We start from the raw sequence: 18363 nt of genomic DNA, 5'->3' as shown, positions 1-18363 counted from the left end.
GCCCACCGGCACACAACGTCACGAGTTGAGGTCAGCAGTACACCATCCCCACCATAAACAGTGTTGGTGCTGCACTGCTTCCCCBTCCTGAGACGCCGGATGGTAGACCAGAATCGCCTCGAAGCCGTGCGGAAGTCTTTCTCCATGGCCTCTCCAAACTCCTCCCACGCCCGGGTTTTTGCCTCAGCGACCACCCGAGCCGCATGCCGCTTCGCCTGCCGGTACCCAACAATTTGATTTTAGTTCCTTGCAAAGTTATTTTTATGCATAACACTGGTTGATTTGTGAAGAAAAAGCAGGGTTCAAAAAAGTCTTAAAGTCTAAAAAAGTTAAAATTAGAAAATCAAAATTTTAGGCCGAAAAAGTCTTAAAAACACCCAGATTTTCACCCAAGGTCTTAAATTTAATTTTGTCAAGTATTATTTTTTTTCTACTTTTGATCATTCCTGAGTTGGCTGCATAAATTAAGAAAGTTAAGAGTCGTAATCAGAGGTTGACACAATCTGTCTTCATGAAGCGCTAAGTTTGCTACTGGTCATGATTAAACTACAAATCCCATGATAACTGCAGGCAACAATGGCACAGTTTACTTCCATGTTTTTGACCTCTTTGCCGTTACAACCCCACACATACAGCCCCCCACATACAGTGGCTTATTTACCTGCTTAAAAAACAGAAGTTCAGTTATGTCCACTGCTTTTTGTTTAAACATGGGAAAGTGTGTTTTCAATGAGACTTGACTTGATATCAGTGATTTTTTCACTCGGTTAAAAGCTTTCACAGCAGTCAGATATGATCATTTCATTCAAATAACTCAGTGTTCTTGTATTAAAATTAAATATTCTTTAATAACTAAATTGATAACAATAAAAGGTTTCTATGTTAAAATTTCTGGGACCATTTGTATGTTTCTGTTAATGTGTCAATTTGGTCTTTAATGTCATTCCTAATGGTCTTAAAAGGTCTTAAGTTTAACTTACTGAAACCTGCATGAACCCTGAAAAGGGTCAGTGTTAGTGTTGGATGATTCACAGGTCAAAGGTTAAGCGATCGTATCTGAAAATGGCCACATATAAAAACTGGGCTGAAAATGAGTTGGGGGAGTGGAGAACAGCCATCGACCAAAAAAAAAAAAAAAAAAACCTTTGGATGGTGTTAGAAAACTGTTAGAACTGTTTGAACGTATATTTGTATTTGCTGTGCAGGAACATCTCAGGGACAGATGAGGAGGTTCATCAGGCCATGACGTCCCTCAGGCAGAAAGGCTTCATCAACTACTATGGAATGCAACGCTTTGGCACCACAGCTGTGCCCACACAACAAGTTGGCAGGTGAAACGCTTGGACAAAGGTTGATGAGGTTTCTTGAAATTTGACTTTGCATAATTTAACTCACCTAACATTGTCTCCTGTTGTTTCAGGGCTATTCTGAAGAACGACTGGGAGGAGGTGGTTGATTTGATTCTGAAACCTCGTCCTGGAGGTAATCCATTCCTTCTCTGTCTTATCTGTCCCTCTGTACGAGAGGTTAGTGAATAATTTTAAACATATTCTTTGTTTTGATGGCTTTCCGCAGCAGAGAAAGAATTTCTGGTCCGCTGCAGGGAGGAGTGGGCCAAGACTCAGGACCCGGAGGCGGCACTGAAAAAGTTGCCCAACAAGCGCTGCGTAGAGGGACAGCTGCTTCGTGGTCTGTCCATGTATGGCAAGAAAAACATCATCACTGCCTTTGGACTGGTGTGTTTTCTTTCTTTTCTGCAGTCAGGGTACAAAAAAAAAAAGAAAAGGAGAGAAAGTAATTTTGTTCATATTGAGTTAGGGTACTCTCACAATCAAAATATGATTCTTTTTTATCCACATATCTAAAGTTTTAGCTCAGCAGCTTTTCAAGGTTGTAATATCAGTTTCCTGTAACATAAATTAATAACAGTTTGCTATACATTTAGACACAGTTTCATTATCCTTCTCTAGACTTGGTGCCTACAGTTAAGTACCCATAATGCATTGTCAGGGATCCATCTGTGCCACTATACTAGAGTAGAATAATCTTTTTTGTGAAGTTGGATTTTATTATCTTTATCTAAAGACTTTTATTTCCTAGATCCCCCGAAACAGCCGGCTGATGTACATCCACAGCTACCAGAGCGTGGTGTGGAACACCTTGGTCAGCCGCAGGATCGAGGCCTTCGGCCTAAAGGCTGTGGAGGGGGATCTGGTCCTCAGAGAAAGTAAGTTGTGTTTTCTTTTGAACTTGTGGACCTAAATAAATTGACTAGTGCTTTAGAAATTACGCAACTAAATTTTGAATTAGCGCTGCCCACTACTGATTTTAACTTTAAAAGCTAAAAAATAAGCAAAAATACATGACGAGTATTTGACTTTTTTCTGTGTTGCTCTGTTTGCTATAATAATGTTAAAACAGGTGTACAATACAGGTGTGTAATAAATACTGGTTGTCTAACACAGTTTTGTTGACATCAACCAATTACCTTTGATCTAAATTATTTTTATACCAGTAAGGTGTTATTTAACAATCAAACACTAATGTTAGAGTTCATATGTTGTCCTGTCATTCAGTTTAAAAAGTGAAGACTTTCTTTAAAGCGCTGCTCAAACAGCATTTTTCTGCTCTTGATGTTGATTTGTTTCGTGTGGTTGAAGCCACAGCACACGTGCTGTCTGCAGAGGAGGCCGAGAGTCACTCCATCCACGACATCGTGATGCCACTTCCTGGCTTTGATGTCATCTACCCTTCTCATCACAGTAAGACTCTTTTTATTTATGCTAATGTATAATAATAATAATAAAAAAAAGAAGTTCTTGGAAATGAATACTGGATTACTTTAAAGGGATTCCTGATTAGTTGTAACATTAGACTTTATTTGATAAACATACATTTTAACTGTAAAATAAAGACTGTAAAATTACTGTTTAGTTTTCTACATTTTTAAAAATATAATTTAACACAGACGCAGCCATTTTATTTACACGGAAAGCATTCTGGGTAAATGATGATGTGGATAGGTCCTCGGTGTGAGTGCACTATATCCACCCTGAAGGTTAATCTTGGACCATATCTGATGATCGACTCTTTTACTTTAACTGAAAATGTGGATGGAGGACAACAGAGCTGCTTCATGGAAGAAGAACCTCATCTTAGCCTGTTAGCCTTCACGCTAGCGCCAGCGCTATATTGCCTTATACACTCCTGATCAAAATCGTTAGACCAGTCAAAAAAAATGCAAGAATTTGCATTTTGCYCTATTGGATCTTAAGAAGGTTCTAAGTAGAGCTTCACAATGTTAAAAGAAGAAATCAGTGCAAGAGACAAGAACTTTTGGGCAGGGAATTTTCTGAAAACTGCATTTACACTCTGTAATGGAACTAATACTTTTATGTTTAAGCTAGTAATTCATGACATCCTTTAATGACCTAGGTTTTCATGACATGCTGTTCATCTGCAGATAGAAAGATTAAAGTCAGAACAAGATTTGCTAACAACAGTCATTCTTAGATATCACTTGTGTTTATCTTTGTGTTTTCCATTGACCTTGTTTCAAATCTTGCTAAGATGATATAATGGTGTTTATTAACATATATACTGTATATGAGGCCTCTCAACTGCATCAACAGTGTTCAACAGTGAGTAGTGTGGAGTGGAGTGACAGAGAGAAMCAGAGGCACAGAGACAGGCCAGGTTCCTCTCTGTTTCCTGTTGTTGCAATAAAACTCAGCTGATCATCTCACGGAGTACCTTCATTCTTGGACCARGTATTTCTGTCTTTGTTAAATAAATATTGCCATAATACACTCAAACATGATTTTTTTCAGCTGATCAGAAGTTTAAGACCATAGTCTTGAAAAGCCAAAATCTGGATTCCATGTCATTTTCTGTCAAGTCTTTACACTGTCAACACCTCCTGATGGCAAAAGTAAAAAAGCTCACTGACTTTGAACGTGGTAGGATTGTTGAGCTGCATAAGCAAGGCCTCTCACAACATGCCATCGCTGCTGAAGTTGGACGCAGTAAGACAGTCATTTTGCATTTTTTAAATGATCCTGAGGGTTATGGAACAAAAAAGTCAAGAGGTAGACCCAAAAAAATTTCACCAGCTCTGAGCCGCAGGATCCGATAGGCTGTCCTTCAAGACACGGGACGATCCTCTACCCAAATTAAGGCCATTACTGGTGCTGACTGCAGCCCAATAACCATCAGACGGCATCTGTGAGAGAAGGGCTTCAGAAACAAAAAACGTCTTCAAAGGCCACGTCTTCTTCAACGCCACAAAATTGCCGTTTGGACTTTGCAAGGGTGCACCAAACATGGGACATTGAAAGGTGGAAGAAAGTTGTCTTCTCTGATGAGAAAAAATTTAACCTTGATGGTCCTGATGGCTTCCAACGTTACTGGCATGACAAGGAGATCCCACCTGAGATGTTTTCTACACGGCACAGTGGTGGGGGCYCCATCATGATTTGGGGTGCGTTTTCCTTCAATGGAACAATGGAGCTTCAGGTTGTGCAGGGGCYTCAAACAGCAGCTGGCTATGTGGAGATAATGCAGCGGGCATCCCTCATGACTGAGGGCCCTCATCTGTGTGGTAATGATTGGGTTTTTCAACAGGACAATGCTGCAGTTCACAATGCCCGCCTGACAAATAGGCTGCTACGATTAATCGAATAATCGACCACTAATCGATTATTAAATTAGTCATCGATTATTTTAATAATCGATTAGTGGTCGATTATTCGATTAATTCAGTTAATTCAGTTATTCAGTTAAAATTAATAAAAGGTATTTAAGCTACTTTTTGAACATCCAAAACACGTCCAACACTTGTTGGCTGCTTGTGCTCTTTAGGTCAGATGTGTATCGGGAAGCACCTCTGTTGTTTGAGATGCTGGGGGAACCATCTGATGGGGGAAAGTGGCTCGACCTAACACCGGTCTCTGTTTAATGGTGGATGAAATAAAGAAAGTGGCGGTACTTAATTTACTTTGAGCAAGCGAACGTCGTGCTCACAAGATTAATCCACCAGATAATTCAGAGGCGATCTGTTCGGTAAATTTTACTCCAGGAGCTGCGAGGCTTGTTTTCAAGCTTCAGACTGAACTGAAGCAGCGACTGCTGATGTCATTACGCTCTTGCGCGATGCTGTGTTCAGGACAAGCATGAAAAACTCACCACTCTTATGCCAATACGGTCGCAATGATGCATTTAGGTACAGAAATGGAATTGCATGAACATTCACGTAGTGGTAACTGGGGTAGGCCGTGGACGTCACAAGTAGGGCTGCACCGATTAGTTGAAATAATCGATGACGTCGATTATGTAAATTTGTCGACGCAGATTTTTTATTATCGATTCGCTGTATTACATAACCACCACGTGAATGTTCATGCAATTCCATTTCGGTACCTAAATGCATCATTGCGACCGTATTGGCATAAGAGTGGTGAGTTTTTCATGAGCTGTGATACCCTGTCTTTGAGCGAGAGGTGGAGGGGCAGGGGGCTTTTGCTGCACCTTGTTTTTCCTGTCTTTTTCTGAGTTCCCTCTTTGTAGCAGCTGTTTCAGTCACCCGACTCGGCTGTGGCTGTTGTGGCTCTTGCTTCACTGGGTCGGTGCTCATAGGAGGTGGTGTCTGAGGCCCGATAGCAGCAGCTGTGTCGTCATCAGATTCCGTGTTCAGCACCTCTTCCTCCTCGTCATCAGATTCAGAGCAGGATGCTGTCGGCGGTGGGGGCCGGCGACCAGGGGCCAAAGTGTCCTCATATTGTTCTCTCAGCCCATGCAGAGAGGGATAAATGGAAGGAAACACATGTTTAGTATTTTTATCAACAGCTTTTAAACCATTTTTTCATCCTTAACAGTAGGCTTTTTTCCCTTTTCATTTATATTGGGAGGAGGGCTACTTTTATACATACACATTTCTGAGCTCAGAGCTTTTCTTTCCCTCCTGTAAGCTTCTTCCTCCCACGCTGATAAACATTTTTTATGATGCTCTATTTCATTCAAATCAGAGACCTTTATCGTTTTTCTTGATTTAAGTTTTGATTCATGTTGCAGTAAACGGCCCCGGAGGTGGGTCAGCTGTCTGGGGCTAAAACTCCCCCCCTCCGGAAATCTGAATTTGTCAGACCACACATGCAGACATGACAAGGCCTCTTCGCCATACTTTTTAAACATTGCTTTTGCGCAGGGGCCGTCTGGTGCCAACATGGGCTGAGCGATAGATGTAATCTGACCCATCGCTATATCTCGTGCCTCCCTGCGCACTACTTAAAAACTTCCTTAAAATGGAAATCCGGCGGCCGCCTTTTTAGCTGACTTTTAGCCTACCCTGTTTCCCTGAAACAGCAAATGGAAAATTAATTTCCCCTCAGCAATTAGCCTGGCTAACTACCTACCTCAAAACGGTAAAGTCAAAACCTCCCTGTTTTAAGAACTCGGTCTGGAATAAAACGCTCCCAGAAAACCTACCTCAGCTAAAAATCAGTCAGCCCCTGAAAGCAAAACCAGAGCAGGCATCTAAACAAATACATTTTTAGAGTGTGCTGAGCCCGAAAGAGTTAGCTGTAGCACATTCACTCCTTCACTTATTTATTTATTTATTTTTCCGACAACGTAAAGAAGATATTTAGCTCACCGTGTTTCCATCAGACAGGTTCTTTTTCAGCTCCGGTCTCGAAAAGGCACCCACAAACGGCCGAGCCAAAAAGCAGAATCCAGTGTGGACACTTGTAGAGGGAAAACAAAAAAGCCTTCTTCTCTCTCCGTCCAGCCGACGGTTCGGCCGCAGCGGGCGACTCCCGAATCCGGAAACTGCCTATGACAACGCCAAAATCTGTCGCGGCAATTGGAGACAGAAACACATTGAAATAATGCCAAGAGAAAAAGTCTTGCATGTATGGTCGTAAAATTATTTATTTATGGGCAGACGAAGAACAGAAAACAATCAGGAAGTCTGTTGAATGTGGCCACCTGTCATGAGATGGCAAACCAATGATATACTCCCAGTTAACACCATGTGACAATGAACAACCAACCCAAACCTGCCTCATGTTACTAACAGCCAATGACAAGCTCTAAGATCAAGACAACGCCATATCTTTACATGGAGAGAGGTCAGCCTGATGCTGGAGTCCCTGACGTCTGGAGCCACAGATTAAAACAGGCATAAGACATCACAAGATATGAACAGTGGACAGTGTCAAGGTGACAGATAATTAGTCCATGACAAAGTCATCAACAAGAATGGTGGAGCTACTCATTACTGAGTCCTTTTTTTGACACCTTGATTTCTGTTTTGGGGGGTTTTCGGGTTTTTTTTGAGCTATGGTCTTAAAGTTTTGAGCAGCTGAAAAAAATCATGTTTGAGTGTAAATGCAGTTTTCAGTTAATTCCCCGCTCAAAAGTTTGTGTGTCTTATGCTGATTTCTTCTTTTAACATTGTGAAGCTCTACTTAGAACCTTCTTAAGATCCAATGGTGTAAAATGCAAATTCTTGCACTTTTTTGACTGGTCTTAAGATTTTGATCAGGAGTGTATGTATTAGCTCAGCGCTAGCGCAACAAACTAACAAGTTAAACTAAGGTCCTCCATCCATATTTTCAGTTGCAGGCTGAGTCATTTCTGCATTCCCTTCTCTGTCATGTGGATGGAGGACCTCAGTGACAAGAGGAGAATGTGTAGTGCTGAGCTAATACATATATATGGTGATAGAATCGGCGCTAACGCTAAAGGTAACAGGCTAAGCTGAGGTTCTCCATCTATATTTTCAGTTGCAGGCTGTGTCATTTCTACCTTCTCCTCTCTGGTTTCATTTAAAAGAGCTGATCATCAGATATTGTCCAAGATTAACCTTCAGGGTGGATATAGCTCGCTCACACCAATGACCTATCCACGTCATCATTTACCCAGAAGGCGTTGCGTGTAAATAAAATGTCCGTGTAATATATTTTTAAACTTTTATTTTAAAAATTATAAAAACTAAACAGCCTACAGTAGTTTTACAGTCTTTGTTTTACATTTAAAATATATGTTTATCAAATAAAGTCTAATGTTACAACTAATCAGGGATCCCTTTAAAACCAGTGTTTAGTGTACAAGATTTTTTTTATTAGCTGCTTGGATAATTGTCTTCAATTAGAGTTCCCCAAAAAACAAACTAAAGTTAAAAAATAAGTTTTAAGATGTGTTTAAAATGATGTTACAATACCTTTAGCTCTGCCGCTCTGCTGTGTGTTTGAGTTGGTGCAGGTTACAGAGAGCTGCTGTCAGCAGACGGGCTGGACATCGACAACATGAGACACAAAGTGAAGGACTACTCTCTGGCTGGAGCCTACAGACGTGTCATCATCAGACCCACTGATGTCAGCTGGTCAGACACATTGTCCTCCAAACAGACAGCATTAAAGTTCCAGCTGGCTTTTAACGGTTAAACATTAAAAAGCTAAAGCTGCTGCTTTGGTTACTTTAAACAGATGTCTTGGTTCTGTGTGCAGGGAGGTGATCCGTTACGATGATCCCAAGATCTCTCTGGTGCACAGTGATTTTGAAAAGCTGAAGAACAAACCTCCCCCCGTTTTTAATAAAGGTAAATGTTTTTTAGATCTGTGTGGACACAAGTTAGGCAGATGAGATCACATAAAATATAGAAACTCACTAATAAACATGCTATTGTAGGAGGTGATAAGTGTGAAAATGTAATGGAACATTAGAAACACAATGAAGCCAGTTTGTATCAGACCAGGATGGTTGTGATGTAAACGTTAAAGAGGAACGATGACCTTTAGTTGTGGTTGAATATTTTGTCTTGCAGAGGGGAAGTATCGCGCCCTGAAGATGGAGTTCTCTCTGCCTCCTTCAACTTACGCTACCATGGCCATCAGAGAGGTCCTGAAGCTGGACACGAGCATCAAGAAGCAGACCGAGCTCAACACGCTCTCATTTAACTGAGACATGAACATGAACCGGGCTCATCACTTTGTGACTTTTTGTTGAGTTTGTGTCCCATGCATAATAATGTCTAAATAACTCATGAGATTGATTGATTGGATGACAACAATCAGCATATAACTAATAGTCAACAGTTTTGGGGAAGGTGTTTTTACTTTGAGAGGTTTTGTACTGTGGTGAGTCATATTTTCAATAATTTAAGGCTTTCAAGCTGGTAATTTGTACAGAAACAAGATTTTTTTAAATCATTATTTAGATTGGAGCTGTGACTCTCTTAAAGAGAAAAATTAAACAAATGACTCTCAGACTGCGTCTAGTTGTATTTTATATAAGTAGCTCATCATTAGAGTTGGATATTTTTAAGCTTTTTTTGTTTATCCTTACTTGTGAGTCTTTAATGAAAGCATTTGTTTAGAAGTACCCAAGTCAAAACTAACCTACAACCATGGGTGGTTGTAGGGGAGGGGCCACAGGGCCATTGGCCCCTACTGAAATCTGATTGGACCCCTGAAGCGCCCCTGTCCTGTCACTCATCTGTCCTTTGGCTGAGAGCGATGATGGTGGGTGCAGTGCCATGCCCAAACACTAGAGAGTCAAACAGTAAAGTCCAGCATGAGTCAGTCTTACAGCAGTCGTCTCTTCTTGAAAAGACTTGAACAATTTTGCAAAAGATATTGTTCGACTGGCAAACAATGGCTTCATTTAGATGCTTTGAGAATATTTTATCTATGTACTGTAAAAATGTGTGTAAAATTGATAAGGAGAATGTAAGCTCTTTAAATTACATTACGTTACAATTATTGGAACATACTGTATGTGACCAGTTAAATTTATACACCTTACCAAAATAGAGAATTTATATACAAGGATGTTGAACAAATACTTGGCCCCTCTATGAATATTGTGGCCCCTTACTCAGAAAAATCCTAGATTTGCTACTGCCTACAGCACATCTGTAGATAACAGAATTTTACACAGACATCAAACATGCATGACAGTTAATCCAGCAGAAATTATATAGTCTTTCAGTAGTGCTCTGCTGTAGCTGCTGGTTGTTTGCATGTGGCCCTAGAATTTTGTGTAAATAACTGTATAATGTGAGGTTGAGGATGTAAAGATTTATAAAATTGGCTTTGCATGAAACGCTTTGCATTAGAAATGTTTTAAGAAATAAGTAATCAGAGTAATCGTTAGCTCTAAAAATTTAGTTTGTTAAACTTGTGCCATTTCTAAACAAAAGATCTGTGATGTCAAATATAAACCAATCTTTTTTTTTTGTCATAAGAAGAAAAAATATTCTAATTGTATTTTAGACCTTCTGGTAGAGTTGCAAATTCCAGCTGGCAGAAAAAATTCCCTCAGACTGTGGTCAATCAGGTTCGACAGAAATTATTGCACCACGATTTAATGTTTAACACAGTTGTGTCTGACTTGTTCCTAAACGGGAGAGAAAAAACTGAAAGGACAGAAAAAGACAATTTTGCTCTCCACTTTATTTAAATTTTCAGTAGTAGTTGACATAATGCCAGGATCGCTTATCCAAATGTAAATAAAACTTTTAAAGTCTGAACAATCAAACAGAAAATGAAAAACAGATTACTGGGGTGATCTAAAGTGAGATGAGTAATTTTCCGAGCAGAGCTGCAGGGAGGCTGAATAAATGTAAAACTCTGGTCTAATCTGTCTGTTGAACAAAAGGGCTATAGAGGCAGATCAGTTCACAAAAAAAAAAAATCCCTGATAAGGTAGAGTACAACCACTCAGGCTGTGAGTTTATGGCACATTTGTATATAATCCTACAGCAGACTGAGTCGTAATGCAAAACTTTCCCATTTTTAATTTGTAGCAATTAATAAATATTAGGAAGTCACACATTTTTATAGTTTTCAATCACATCCTTAAAGGGGTACTGAAAATAAGTTAGATTAAAGGGGTGCACTGTAAAAAATAAAACAGCATAAAGTGAATTTGAGAGGAAAAAAACATTTGCAACTTCAAATATATTTTTTCTTAAAAGCAAAATCTTTATTTTAACCACAACAAAGTACTTCCTCCAGTTTTCTTTAGCTGGCATAACTGCGATTTAATTGAATCAACTCTTTTTCTCCCTGTTTACTCTAAACGTGAGCTGTCTGCACTGTTAGTCGGTACACAGTTATCGTAGAAGATCTGGAAGGTGCTGCTGACATAAGTTACCCTCTTCAGGAAGTCCTCCAGCTGCTGCACCGTCATTTCCTGGACTTCGTTCTTCTCCCTGTCGTTGAGCCCGTAAGCCGCGAACGCCGGGAACTTGGAGCGCTCTGAATACGGAGCGTTGCGGTCAAAGTCGGCGCAGCAGTAGGCCGACCACAGGTATGTGGGGATGGCCAGGCGGTTGACGTTGAGGCGGCGGATCATGTGGCCCGATGTGGTGACCCCGGTCACCACGAAGGCCATTCCGTGGCAGTAGTTGTTGAGCCTCTGGCGGATGGTGTGCTCGTAGTTTTTCCATGGGCCGATGTTGAACTCTCGGACTTGGGGGACCACGTTGGTCAGAGTGTAGGTGGCCGCTTTGTCGTCCAGGTGGGCCTGGTGCTCGTCGGGGTTCAGCTGACCACGTTCAAAGATCACAGTGTTGGAGTAGTCGTCGAGAACGGCCTGGGAGTCCTCAAAGATGTTATGGACGTTTGCTGCGGGGAACTGCTCCATCTCTCTGGGGCCTGACACCGTGGAGAGCTGTTGGGATGAACATGGTCAGAGTTTGAAACAAAAGCAGTAACAGGATATGAGATAGCGTATTCCAAAAACCGTCCCTACCTGTGGCTCATACATCCATGGCACGTCAACCTTCTTGAAACCATCGGAGCGCTTGAAGGTGTACGCAGAATAAACGGGGATGTGGTTGATGCTGTCATACAGGGTGATGAATCTAGGCTTGCCTGCGTAGAATTGGCAGATCTTCTTTAACTGCTGCTCCTCGAGCCCTCTCGGCGGCGTCCCCATGTACAAGAACTGCTTACACTCCGGTGAGATGGTTTCCTGCACCTCCGCTCCCACCATCACAATGATGAGCAAACATACGAGGGTCCAATCTGTTCTGTAGACAGACATGGTGAAACCTGCTCCTAAAGTCTCCGCAGCGCATTTAATCTCTTTGAAACGCTCCATCCACTTACTACCAGGATGTTTTTCCTGCTCTGGGTTTCAGACCATTTCAGGCAGAATATGCAAATTCCTTATCTTATTCTGTTCTCACATCACCCAAACTATGTCTAACAGTCACTACTGATGGCTCAGTGAAAGTCAAAAGTAAATTGAGCTCTTTCCTCTTTCTTCCTTTTTCTTGGCTTATTATAATTATGTTTCACTTGGGTGTGAATCTACATTCAGAGCTTAACAGCATAAAACTTGACAAAACCTCCTGACTGGTACATTTGGTTAAATGCCAAACTCAGAAGTTGTATTATTGCCTGCTGATAAAAAGTGAAAGGCTGCTTGATTCTGTGTCTGTAGGAGTGTTTTTCTCTTTGATTATTTTTTCAACCTAGTTCATCATGGGCCCTATAGCTAACTAACGTTACAAAACACATAAATAACTAAAACACAGTCAACATAAAACAATCTCAGTTTAAAACTCTACCCTGCGCCAGGCCTTTAGTTTCATACTGTATATTTGGTGATGCTAAATGCTAACGTCACCATATTAAAAGTTTAACGTGATTTCTTTTCCACTATTGATGCCAGTCAGACAGTGCCAGCTCTAGTTAACATGACGCCCCTTGTGCAGTTTTTTAAATCTCACTGCCAATTACATTTACATAACAAATTAAATAGTTTTATCTTTGATATTATTTTTTATCTTTTGAAACCAGGTTGTCCAGTTAAAATAATTAATATAATTAATTTGAATACCAGTAGTCTACTTCAAACCTGCCAACACCTGCTGACATCATGAGAAACACCTGTTTATGTTAACCAGCAGCGGTGGAGTGATGCAGTTCTAGGGGGAGTCCAATTGCATACTGAAAATACAGTAAAATATCTGTTCAAAACAGCATTTTCAGCCATTTGAAGATCGTTTCTTGGGATTAATAAAACAACCTAAAATCAGTGAAGGTAGAACACTGGAAACCAGACTTTAACCTGAACAGTCTTTTAACTTGTTTAAATAGATCAGATTTGGATCGCCTTCAGACTGTGCTGCAGCGAGACTTTTAATGGGCACACTCCAGTTTTGCCTTCTCTTCATTGGTTACCAGTTAATTTTAGAATTCACTTTCTAGTTCTTACATTTCAAGCGCTGCATGGTCAAGTCCCCCAGTATGTTGCTGACCTGCTGAAACAGCATTCTTCTTCCTGTGTGCTGAGGTCAGCAGGTCAGAGTTTGTTGGAAGTTCCACGCACTACGTTTAAAACTCGTGGGGACCGGGCATTTCAGGCAGTTGTTCCAGGACTGTGGCACTCTCTCCTATCCTTTTCTTGCAGTGACTCTTCTAAAAAGCAACTGAAGACATTTTTGAACTGAAAAGCTTTTAACAGATTAACTTATTTTATTTTGTGTCATTGTGTTTTATCTGTGTGTTTTTGTTTCAATTAGTTTTGTATGTGAAGCACTGTGATATTTATCTGTGAAAGGTGCATTGCAAAAACTGTCCATCTTACCAAGTTTTAATTTCTTATATCAGCCAAAAAGTCTTTTTGATCTTGTTTTGAGACTGATTTACTAAACAAGAACTGATTGTGTAAGAATAATAATCTTGTTTTCAGAATGTGTAAGATTATTTGTCTTGTTAGCCTGAAAATTTGACTCAAATTAAGTCAAAAATTTCTGCCAGTGGAGTAAGAAAATTTTACTTGGTAAGATTCTTTAAATAAGAAAAAATTGAGTCAAATCAAGTATTTCAAGAATCTTACAAAGTAAAATTTTCTTACTCCATTGGCAGAAATTTTTGACTTAATTTGAGTCAAATTTTCAGGCTAACAAGACAAATAATCTTACACATTCTGAAAACAAGATGATTATTCTTTCACAGTCAGTTCTTGTTTAGTAAATCAGTCTCAAAACAAGTTCAAAAAAGACTTTTTGGCTGGATATAAGATTTTAAAACTTGGTAAGATGGACTTTGAAACAAGAAATGTTTTTTGCAGAAAGCACCTAAAGTTCATTTAGATTTTCCAGCTGATTTTTGGCTGGATTTACATTTAATGGATGTACTTGTTTCATTTTGAGCATCATTTGAGTTTGTGTGCCCTCTTCCTCCTCCTCTCCCTCCTCTGTCCTCTCAGCTGTTTCCTCCTGACTCCTTTCTTCTTTCTCCTCCTCCTCTCCCTCCCGGCCCTCTGCTTTCCTGCTGTTGGCCCTGCAGCACAGGAGCAGAGCTCTCCTGCATCTTCTCCTGAACGACGGGTCACAGGCTGCGTACAGGAGAGGGTTCAGGCAGGAGTTGAGGTAAGCCAAACACGTGACATATGGGTGGAGGGCCAGCAGGGTCTGGTCCAATGAGCAGGAGTACGGGAGGAAGTCGAACTCCAGCAGCAGGGCCACAGTTTTATTCAGATGCAGAGGCAGCCAGCACAGGAAGAACACCGTCACTAACGTGACGATGACCCTGAGGAGCCTGCGCTGGCGCCTGTGGTCAGGAAGAGGCCCGTGTCCAAAGTGTCTGCTGAGGAGCCGGGCCAGAGTGCAATAACAGGACAACAAGACGACGAGAGGCAGCAAGAAGCCAATCAGAGTGGATTTCAGACTCAAGGCAGCGGCCCACCACATCTCTGCTCGCTCGGCCTCGGCCTCCCCCAGCTCTGCTCCGGTCAGCGTGGAGTAATCCATCTGGCAGGACAGCACGGACCCGGGACCCCCCTCCTCCAGCTCCACCTCCCTGACGGAGCGCAGCAGCAGCCCAGGAAGAGCCAGGATCCCCGCCACGAGCCAAAGGCCTCCCAGGACCCGCAGAGCCCTGGTGGTCCGTCTGTGCGGGAGGTTGTGGCTGCAGCGCCGGCGTCCTGTCAGGACCTGGTAGCGCTCCAGGCTGAGCAGACTCAGGCTGAACACACTGGCGTACATGTTGAGGGCGGTGAGGAAGCTGCTGAGTTGGCAGAGGGGCTGCCCAAAGGGCCAGTGGTAGCCCAGGGATGTGTAGGTGGCCCACAGGGGGAGGGTGACGAGGAAGCAGAGGTCAGCCAAGGCCAAGCTGCCTATCAGGGAGTCGGTCAGGGAGTGAGAGGGCCGAGGGCTGGAGGAGTCACTGTCGTTTGCTCTCTGAAGAGAAGCTGTTGTCCTCCCTCCGCCTCGCCGCAGGTAGACCCACAGTACCAGGGTGTTGCCGAGGCAGCCCACCAGGAAGGCCAGCATGTATACAGCCGGGATGATGGAGAAGGAGGGGGGCCAGTCACTGTAGTCGCAGTGGGACAGGGGAGGGGGGGTGGGGGAGGACAGGAAGTCTTCGTCCGACATCTGACCTCTTCTCTACTAAAGTCCTGCTCTCTGATGAAAGAGGTCCAAACTCCAGGACCGGTTTGCTCCTGTCTGAAAAGTGAAACACATTTTACAGAAATAAACAAACTCATTCATCATTCAGAGAAACTGTGACTCTTTTGCTGCTTAACGCTGCGTACATTATCAAGTATGTCAGGGCTATTCGACTAAACTGATCCGGGGACCACAGTTACTGCAGATCAACAGCTGAGGGGCCGAACATCCAGCAATTAAAGTCATTATGTATATAAACCAAGTATTACAAAGATATGCTACCTTTGAAATTGTTTATTTTGCTGTATTTAATCATGAATATAACATACAGAACCCTATAAAAGTCGTGATAATTAAACAGTATCACAATCAAAAATAACACATTATGCCTCCTTTAACACAAATATTATTTTAACATCTCTGAATTGTCAAATTTTTAAACCAATTTTATTTTCACTTTCATAGTTTTAATCTTCAGCTGCTTGTAATTTTAACTGTCTTGAGTCATCATGGAAATGGGTTTTACCAGCTTCCAGCCAAGATTCTGATGTTTCTGTAGATACCAAACATGTCTATGTTTAATTAAAAGAACTTAGAGTAATTAAAGTGCAAAACCAGGTGTTTGGGCTTAAGAGATGAATGAACCAATTGGCGGGCCGAACTTTGGTCACTCGCGGGCCGGATGTGGCCCGCGGGCCGTCTACTGAATAGCCCTGAGATATGTTATAATACATAAAACTGCTGTAAAATCTAAAAACTGCTGGGTTATTTTGAGAAATGTTGGATTAGATGTTGTATTGGTCAGAGGTTGACAGAAACGGGCCTGACTGGACCTGACTGGACCTGACTGGACCTGGGCTTTATGGTAAAAGCAGTTTAAAAGAACTTGAACCTGATTGGCTTTGTTAATAACTTCACAATTTATTATTATTTATAGTTTGTACTGAACTCTGAGTTTGATCTCCTAAAATAACAATAGCGCATGTTAGCAAGCTGATGCTAACAGTGGTTAGCACCAGGCCACACATGTAACAGCTCAGATGTTAGAATGCTTCTTCAGTAGCTCATAATCAACAAATTAGTCATTTTAACCCAAGTTTAGGGCACAAACCAGTCCAGTGCACTGCATCACACTGATAACCCAACAGTTACCCATTCAGTACATTTGGGTTTTAGGCTAACTTTTTATTGTCAACTTGTTATCCTTTGCAAATACAATTAAAATGTTTTTTTTTAATAACAGCTTGGGGCCATTTCCACAACACACACAGAACCATAATCATGCAGACTTTAAAAAATATTTCACTGATGCAGCAAGAAACAGAAACATCAGCTCTATTCAGTTTTCTTGAAAGAAAAGTATAATTACTTTTATAAGTATGCTGAAATTAAATTTAGGGTTAAATTAAACAAAGACTGTCATGTTTTTAAGTAAATGCTGACTCACCTCAGGAAACCTCATGAGACAAAATCCACAAAGTTGTCAGATGCAGAAAGTAAAGTCAATGCTGCAGCGGAGGGTGTGAAAAAAAAAACCCAACCTTATTCCCTTGATTTAACTGTATCTGTGGGAGCGAGAGCCAGTCTGCACACCCCGATGAGGGGGATAAATATCTGTACCCTCCACAGTGCCCTCCTTTCTATTCTCAAATCAGACCACCCCAGCAGAAACTTAGGAGAGCTGCAAACATCACCCCACCAAACACAAACACTCACACCTCTAGAGAAACACAATAATACCCCCCCCCCCCCCCACACACACACACACAAACACATTCACAGAAGCACAAATAAGGTTTTCAATCTCCAAACTATTCATGCTGAACACAAAGACACTCAAACACAAAAACAACAACCTGTAATAAAACCAGGACTAATATTACCAATCAGATCATGACTTCAGACTAACAGCTGGGACTTCTCTGAACGAGGCCTGCAGCTGTCCTAACTGTTAGAAACTGTTTCTCCCAATAAAAACAATTTTATTGTGATAATTTAATAAAAATTATGTTTTCAGTGATTCACTCAGGCAGCAACACTTTGCTCAGACGCTGCACTAAAACTAACAGAAAAATAAGTAAGATGAGATTTTATCTAAATTATCTCTGAAAAGACAAATTTTCCATTATAGAATTTATAGCATTGCAATGAAAAGCTTGTGGGGTTTTAGTTACATTCTTCCGCTTGATGGTCATTTTTTTTACACTGAAACAATATAATTTGAATGTTGTAACTCATTATTTATGATTTATGTCTCTGAAAATGTTTTCTTCTAATCAATTTGAGGCATGTACACCTCTTTAAATGCATGTATTTAAAATGATTAAACAAACCTGAAAAACTAACAAGACAACATCATACATAATACAGTTTTGTTTCAAACCCTTAACTCTCATGAAAAAAAAAACAAAATGAATTGTTTGTTATTATAGTTGATTAGAGTTAAATAGACTTTAATTTTACTTAAGTCCAATAAAAACTGGGCGACTTTTACTAAACTAAGGTTCCAGTAAAATATATGTTGGCAAAAACAGCTTCTTCTTTTCTCTTTCTGTTTAAAATGATTGTCTGAGTCTGAACTCATTTCCATACAGAATGTGATACAGACATTTGCATATGCAGCCCAGTGTTCTAGTAAGGTCTTTAAAGTGCTTCGGAACAAATGTTTATTTCTGTCGACACGTCCGGCTCACCTGTAAATCCATCTTTGTGTCTCGCAGACATGGACTGTAAAAGAGAATCATGTTTTCTTGGACTGGCAGGTATGAACTGTTTGCAGACTTCCTGTCTAAGTTATTTACATTTGATGTATCAAAGTTGATGATAGATGGAGCAAAACGTCCTAAATGTCTCTCAGCAACCACTGAAATCTGATTTTATTCCACTTACAGAACAAGGATTTCTCTGCATACTGGATGTGAGCATGTTGGCTTCACCCTGACTCATCCTTAGAT

General features: G+C 41.0%; 3 protein-coding genes across 3 annotated transcripts in view; 1 reads left to right on the top strand and 2 right to left on the bottom strand.

Moving 5' to 3' along the window:
• The window catches only part of pus7 (pseudouridine synthase 7), a gene marked incomplete at its 5' end in the record, with an annotated part of 21901 nt that extends 12633 nt beyond the window's left edge, over nucleotides 1–9268 (top strand). Inside the window, 8 exon segments of the mRNA XM_014016814.1 lie at nucleotides 1206–1331; nucleotides 1421–1482; nucleotides 1576–1736; nucleotides 2101–2227; nucleotides 2661–2762; nucleotides 8254–8383; nucleotides 8508–8599; nucleotides 8825–9268. Of these exon segments, the coding sequence (XP_013872268.1) occupies nucleotides 1206–1331; nucleotides 1421–1482; nucleotides 1576–1736; nucleotides 2101–2227; nucleotides 2661–2762; nucleotides 8254–8383; nucleotides 8508–8599; nucleotides 8825–8961 (937 nt within the window). The 3' untranslated portion in view covers nucleotides 8962–9268.
• Nucleotides 9269–10435: 1167 nt separating this feature from the next.
• LOC106523413 (endonuclease domain-containing 1 protein) lies at nucleotides 10436–12730 on the bottom strand. The gene is made up of 2 exons (XM_014016815.1): nucleotides 11758–12730; nucleotides 10436–11676 (listed from the first exon to the last, which is right to left on the bottom strand). The coding sequence occupies exons 1-2, from the start codon at nucleotides 12106–12108 to the stop codon at nucleotides 11074–11076; spliced, it is 954 nt and encodes a 317-aa protein (XP_013872269.1). The 5' UTR covers nucleotides 12109–12730; the 3' UTR covers nucleotides 10436–11073.
• A 1302-nt stretch (nucleotides 12731–14032) lies between these two features.
• On the bottom strand, nucleotides 14033–15358 carry aplnr2 (apelin receptor 2; the record flags this gene model as incomplete). Its single annotated transcript, XM_014016806.1, has 1 exon — nucleotides 14033–15358. A coding segment is annotated over one exon (1263 nt), but the record flags the coding sequence as incomplete, so codon positions are not given.
• Nucleotides 15359–18363: the final 3005 nt, after the last annotated feature.

Source organism: Austrofundulus limnaeus, unplaced genomic scaffold, assembly GCF_001266775.1.
Source record: "Austrofundulus limnaeus strain Quisiro unplaced genomic scaffold, Austrofundulus_limnaeus-1.0 Scaffold156, whole genome shotgun sequence".
NCBI lineage: Eukaryota > Metazoa > Chordata > Actinopteri > Cyprinodontiformes > Rivulidae > Austrofundulus > Austrofundulus limnaeus.
The sequence above is the reverse complement of the archived record's forward strand: the minus strand, read 5'-3'. Positions and strand labels throughout refer to the sequence as shown.

Excerpts from the sequence above, each read along its gene's own strand:
- LOC106523413 (XM_014016815.1), bottom strand. The coding sequence starts at position 12,108 with ATGGAGCGTTTCAAAGAGATTAAATGCGCTGCGGAGACTTTAGGAGCA. Across the intron at positions 11,677-11,757 it reads CATGGATGTATGAGCCACAG|CTCTCCACGGTGTCAGGCCC; the intron begins GTAGGGACGGTT and ends TCATCCCAACAG.